The sequence below is a fragment of the Melozone crissalis genome, unplaced genomic scaffold, assembly GCF_028551555.1.
Source record: "Melozone crissalis strain CALT ecotype California unplaced genomic scaffold, PUWL_Pcris_2 ptg000006l_1, whole genome shotgun sequence".
NCBI lineage: Eukaryota > Metazoa > Chordata > Aves > Passeriformes > Passerellidae > Melozone > Melozone crissalis.
The window spans coordinates 15,754,864-15,761,388 of record NW_026535784.1 but is presented as its reverse complement, the minus strand read 5'-3'; the positions used below and the strand labels follow the sequence as shown (position 1 = coordinate 15,761,388).

Below are 6,525 nucleotides of genomic sequence, written 5' to 3'. Positions count from 1 at the left end.
AAAAAATAGTGCAGTTAGACCTCCACTGCACAGATGAGGCAGAGAGATCATTTTTACTGTGTGCCACTCCAAAATTATTTCTTCATGTTCATAATGATTTTGGATCATCCATGTTATTCTTCTTCTGAGATTCTGCAATGAATTTTTATCTTCCTTAAATTTTATTAATCTGCCTAGATTCAAATTAATCTCCCCTGGGAGATAAAGCTGTGACTCCTGTTTCTTTGTCTAATTCCTCTATTGTCAGTCATTGGTGGCTTTCTTGCAGAACATGAAACATTACTACTTTTTGGGGTAACACTGCAAGCCTTCCTCTAGGCAGATGAAACCCTTATTTAACATATAAACATAGAAAATATGTAGTAAGTTCAATCCTTTCCTTAAAACATAGAAGAAAAGACAACTTATCATTTCAAGTTAGCAAAACAAAACCAAAAAAAAAAAAAGCAAACCAAAAACAAAAAACCAACCAAACAAACAAAAAAAAGCCCCAAATCTATGAAAATGTGAGAAGAAGCAGGAAAGTTTTCATATTCTAGATCAACACCTAGTAAGGCTGTGCTGGGTATCTTCTCCCGCTGGTCTGTAGCACAACTTCCCTCACCTGGTGCAGGTGAGCCCCAGCCTGGTCAGGAGCAGAAATCTGAACAGCACAGGGTGGACAAGGCAGACACAGAGTCCTTGTGCTGGCCCATCAAGGTGTTTGTGGATGTGGTGATTGGAGAACAACAAAGCAAAACAAAACAAAATGATAACAACTGTCTGTTCCACCCTCCTGATCACGAGACTCCAGTGGGAAACCAGTCCTAGGGGAGTTTTCCAAAACCTTCCAGCAGAGCAGATACACGAGAAGGCTTGCTCTCCAGCAGAAAAAATTGAATTTTCTAATTCTCAGCACACTTTCATGCAAGAAAAGTAATGTGATTGATCATTGTAAGCTCTGGGAATTTTACAGCATAAGAGGTGATATGAAAATCAAGTTTTCTGGAGGTGCTGCATTTAGAATGAGCCTTGTGAGGCTTTTATGAATGGGTGGAGGAGAGAGAGATTGAGCAGATTTTTTAAGCCCTTCTATTGCACTCTTTCACTGAGCAGTGCATTTGTGTATGTATTTAACACATTTGTGTGTGAATCCAACTGATTTTTAAATATATTTTCCTGTTGATAAATGGATAAATGTCATATTTAATTGCCTTTTTTTTTTTTTTTTGAAGATTCAGGTGCCAGGTCTTACCCATGTCTCTCTTTCCTATTCAATTTATAGAGAATTCCAAGTGAACCTGCTAGTACAGACGTGCCATGCTAACACAGGGGATTTCCCAGCACAGGCAGGGCTTCTTGTTATTCTAATAATCATAAATTTTAAAAAAGATACTTTTATATGAGCTTTTGGTAGATGATAGCAAAAAACCACACACTTCTGAAGCAGTTGCACCACCTCTTTTCATTGTATCAAACCTTCACAGCACGTTTTAAATCTCAGTTCCAGCAACTAATCAGCTCTAGCACTGTTTGTGGCTGGGATCGGTTGTTTGGTTTGGTTTGGTTTGGTTTGGTTTGGTTTGGTTGTTTGGATTTTTTCTTTTTTTTCCTCAAACTCCTTGCAAACTCTGTTAGAGTTTTTTAGGATTTGAGGGTTTTGGGGGTTTTTGGGTTTTTTATTTGGGTTTTTTTTTTGGGGGGGGAGGGGTTGGTTGTTTTGGTTTTTTTTTGGTTGAGGTTTGGAGGTTTTTGGTTATTTGGATGGTTTGGGGGGTTGTTTGAGGCTTATTTGCCTGTTTTCTTGTTTAGTTCTGCTGTGGTCTGTTTCGCCCCTTGAAGTCTCTCATCAACAGGTTAGCCGTACAGTGGCCTGTAGCAATCTCCTGTTGTAATAAGGAACGATTAGTAATTGCAAACACAATTGTTTTGAGCTGTAAAAGAAACCCCAGTAATATCCAGTGTGATCAGCATTGACTGCTCGGCTGGGAATCCCGATGCGTCCTGAACTTGGTTTTCTTCAGAGAAAGCTCCCTTGCCACTGGCCGTGTTACTCTAAGCAGCAACAGTTCGGATAACATTTCTGGCCAGTACTCACAGAACCAGCGCTTTTACCTTGATGTGAAACGAATAATTTGGGGTAGTTATTTACTTTGCCTGGCTCCACCGCTGTTTCGGGCTTTCGTTGTTCATTAACCCCTGACGAGCGGGTCCGAGAGCAGCAAGCTACGAAACCTGACCCGTGCTAACTCCTCTTGCCTGCAGAACTACTCTGCCCCTTGTTTCTGATGGAAAAAACAAACCTCCCCCCGTTTCCGTGGATTCGTATTTTCCCTCATTTTGCTTCTGCAACTCCAGCAACAATTTGAAAGGAAAAATAATAAAGCAGGGGGAAGACTGAAAATGGTTCGATAAATGTAGTGAAAAGCAGATTAATTGCAGAATAACGATTTCTTATATGGTTATTTTTCACCACGGAGACGTAAGAGGCTGCCGTGATGTGGAAGGACAGGGTCTTTAAATAAAGTTTTGTTTCATGTTAAAGAACTAAAGGAAGGGACTCTAGTGTATAGTTGTTGCATCTGATTAAACTTCCATTGGTAGGGATTTAGAAAAAGGTGGATTTGCTTCTGGTAATAGTAGTCAAGTAATGGGGTATAGACATAGAAAACATTAGAACAAGCAACCAAAGGAAGGTTCCGAAACAGATCACCAGTTATGAAATACAGACAAACAGGAACCATAGATCGTCACTCTGGGAAATGTGTTATTTAGCCACGGAGCAACTCTCAGACTCAGACGATTTTAATTTCTTTGGCTATCACTATAAATTCAGACGAGAAAAGAAGCGAGTCCTGAGGTCCAGACCGTCAGTTCGTCGCCTGCACCTTCCCCGGAGCGGCAATTTGGGGAAACCTGAGCTACGAAGTGCCCCCGGCAGGTCCCCTTAAGCCTCTCCTCTTGCTGACACCACCCTCACCACAGCCTCGACCTTTTTATTTCTTTTTTTTTTCTTCCCAGAGCAAGGGAACCCTGTGAGACACCTCTTGCTGCTTGACACTGATTCAAAACGGATTTAAAAGCGAGAGGAGAGGTCAAACAACACTTGTAGATCACCGCAGCGGCCAGAACACTTCCGAGAGCCGAGGAAAGCGTTTCCCCGAGCTCGGCTGGAGCCCGGCTCGGCTCGGCTGCGGCACCTCCCCGGCTGGGAGCGGAGCCCGGCAGCCGCCCCGAGCCGCGGGGACTCGCCTGCGCCTGTTCCTTGAGCATCTGCATCAACTTCCCACGGAAAGACAAACGGAAGAGTGAGAAAATGAAAGAAAACCCCTTCTTGTCTAGCCGAAACAGCTATCGTGCTTTTTTTCCCCACTGGGAAAAATCGATGAGTTTCCATTCGCGCGTGCAAGGGTGAAATTCTTAATGTCACGACTGTGTTTTTATTTTTTAAATTGTGCTCTTTATTTGTAAAATAAAAACCATCGGTGCACTCTAGGAAATATCTTTCATTTGATACTACCTAGTAGTGACTATTGAAAAGGCAGGAGTTTCAACTTTCTGAAAAGGTTTATTTCCAACCTTGGGATATAAAGCGTGTTAACGTAGAAACCAAAGGACGACAAAAGCGTTTGCAGATTTATGTGTAGATAGATATTAAAAAAAAATTTAAAACCGCACTTCTTTATCCTAGGATAGCAGGTAAAACCGCCCCAGGAGATTTCGGGGGGGCGGGATTAGCACAAGAGACAGCTTGTCTTGTTCTGTAAAAACATCACACGACCCTCATTCTGAGAACCAGTTAGCGCAAAACATGTGAGAGAGATCTTGGGGTGTTTTTTCCGAAGGGGAAAAAAGCAGGAAAGTCACAGTTTAAGGACCATATCTGAGGAAATGTGTCTACATTTTGATAATGTAAAAGATGGGGAGAAGCTACTCAGAGGGATATTACAGGAGGAGAGTTTGAGAGACAGAGAAGCACAGAGCGGCCTTGGCCATTACCAATCTGTATGAAACGTGACTCGGTTCACGGTAAAGCGACCGCCACGGTGCTTGGGACAGACAGGGGGACACGGTCCCCACGGACTGAGGCAGAGCATCGGCCCTCCCGTGAAACCGGAACGGGATCATTTGGAAGGGCGGCAGGCAGAGCACGTCCCCGTTTCTTTGGTGGCTCCGTGTTATCTCCTCCGTCCTGACCACCGAAAAAGCGCTGCGAGAGGGAGAGCGGCTTGGCAGCGCCCTTCCGAGCCTTGGCAGCGCCGGCAGCCACAGACACGCGTGGGGAGAGCCCGGGCGGCCCCTCTGTGGGCCGGGTGGTGGCTGCGGCTGTGACGGACACTCCACCTGCGCAGCGGGGTCATAAATAAAATCGGGGCGGCCCCCGGCAAGGCAAGGTCGGAGGCCAGGGCTATACATCCCCGTCCACCAGGCTGAAGTGTTTGCCCGGCCCGGGCAGGCAGAGGTAGGGGATGGCGCTGCCCGGGCAGAGCAGGGGGAAAGGCAGCGGCAGCAGGCAGCGGCTGAGCAGGGCGCTGTCCTTGTAGAGGGCCGGGAAGGAGAGAGCCGAGGCGGCACTGGGGGGCTGCGGCTCCCCGGGGGGCTCGGCCGGCCCCGGGCCCTCGGGCTCGGATGACATTTGTCTCTTGAGCTTGTTGCGGCGGTTCTGGAACCAGATCTTCACCTGCGTCTCGGTGAGGTGCAGCGCGGCGGCCAGCCCGGCCCGCTCGGAGCTGCTCAGGTAGCGCTTCACGTCGAAGGTGGACTCCAGCTGGAACACCTGGCTCTTGGAGAAGATGGTCCGTGTCTTCTTCCTGCCGCCCGCCGCCGGCGATCTGCCGTTCTCCGCGCCGGAGCCCCCGGCCCCTCGCGGCGGCGGCTGCCGGGGGCCGCGTGTCCCCTCCGCGGGGAGCAGGGACCCCGCTTCGCCGCCCTCGGGGCCGAGACCGCGGCTCGTCCCTTCTGCCCGGGGCCGGCGGGGCTCGCTGCCTGCAAGGGCAAAGCACAGCATCAGTCCCGGCCGCAGCCCGCGCCCCCGCCCCGCATGCACGCACGGCCCGGCAGCGGAGCGCAGGGAGAGGCTGCGGGGGGGACAGGATGGGGAGGGGGCTGCCGAGGGCTGGCCGCGGTCCCACACCCTCCAGAGGGGAGAAGAGGAGTGAGGCGCTTCCATAAGGATCCAAGGAAATCCCTCTGCCAGCTGTGTGACAGGAAAGCGAGGGGCTCCTGAGCACGGGACAGCCGCAGGAGGCCGGGAGGGGGGCACAACAGCCTGGAAGCAGGTGGGTGATGTGCGGCATCTCCCGCGTCCGCCCGCGGAGCCTCCCCTCCTCCTGCGCGTGCGTGTGTGTGTCTGTGCGTCCGTGTCTGTGTGTGCCTGTGTCTGTGTGTGCCTGTGTCTGTGCCTGTGTCTGTGTTCGCGCGTGTATTTGTGCGTGCGTGTCTGTGCCTGTGTGTCTGTGTCGGTGTGTGTGTGTGCGTGCGCGCTGGCCCGCCCCGGCCCGGCCCGGCGGCACTGGGGGTGCCCAGGTACCGCCCGGGTGGGGGCCGGACCTGCGGGTCAGCCCGAGGCGGCTGCTGGCTCCGTACCCGAGTCGCTGGAGCCTGTACTGGGCTCTTGCTCCTCAGGCCCTTCTCCCTCCTGCTCCTCCTCCTCCTGCTCCTCCGGCAGCGCGCAGCGGGCCGTGCCCCGCTCCCTGGCCGGGCGCCGCAGGATGCTCTCGATGCTGAAGGCCGGCGGCCCGCCCGGGGCCGGAGGAGCTCGGCGGCCGCCCCCGAGCTGCACCATGGCGCGGCGAGCCGGGCCTGTCCGGGCCGGGCCTGTCCGAGCCGGGCGTGTCCGAACCGAGCCTGTCCGAGCCGGGCGTGTCCGAACCGAGCCTGTCCGAGCCGAGCCTGTCCGAGCCGAGCCGAGCCGAGCCGAGCCGAGCCGAGCCGAGGCGCGGCACTGTCGGCGGCGGCGGGAGAGCGGCAGCGCAGCCGGGGAGGAGGGAAGGATGGAAGGATGGGTCCGCAGGAGGAGGGGTCGGGGTGACGGAGGGAGGGGATGGAGCTAGAGGGAGCCAAAGGACTGAGGACGGGGGGAGCGGTGCAGGGGAGGAGAGGAGAAGGAAAAGGAGCAGGGACTGGAGGGAAGAGGGGAGGAAGGGAGGGCGGGGAGCACGGCGAGGTGTCCCGAAAGGTGCCCCGGGCAGGCCCTTCAGTGTAAGGGGGCGGAGGGAGGGCAGGGCCAGAGCTCACGGCAAAGGCGTGGAGGATGTGGGATGGCAGAAAGGAGATGACAGAAGGAGAAGAATTGAGGGAGAAGATTGGGAAGAGAGGAATGAGGAGGAGTCCGACGAGGAAAAGTAGCAATAGAAATCAGGGAGGGAGGGAGGAAGGGAGGGAGGAAGGAAGGGAGGGAGGAAGGAAGGGAGGAAGGGAGGAAGGGAGGAAGGGAGGAAGGAAGGAAGGAAGGAAGGAAGGAAGGAAGGAAGGAAGGAAGGAAGGAAGGAAGGAAGGAAGGAAGGCAGGCGTAGGCTGTGGGAGAGTAGCTCATACACCCAGAGT

General features: G+C 52.7%; 1 protein-coding gene across 1 annotated transcript; it reads right to left on the bottom strand.

The window, feature by feature from the left end:
- Positions 1-4,387: 4,387 nt before the first annotated feature.
- Positions 4,388-5,764, bottom strand: LOC128950889 (homeobox protein HMX1-like). Its single transcript, XM_054295895.1, has 2 exons — positions 5,566-5,764; positions 4,388-4,965 (listed from the first exon to the last, which is right to left on the bottom strand). The coding sequence occupies exons 1-2, from the start codon at positions 5,762-5,764 to the stop codon at positions 4,388-4,390; spliced, it is 777 nt and encodes a 258-aa protein (XP_054151870.1).
- Between the last annotated feature and the right edge of the window lie 761 nt (positions 5,765-6,525).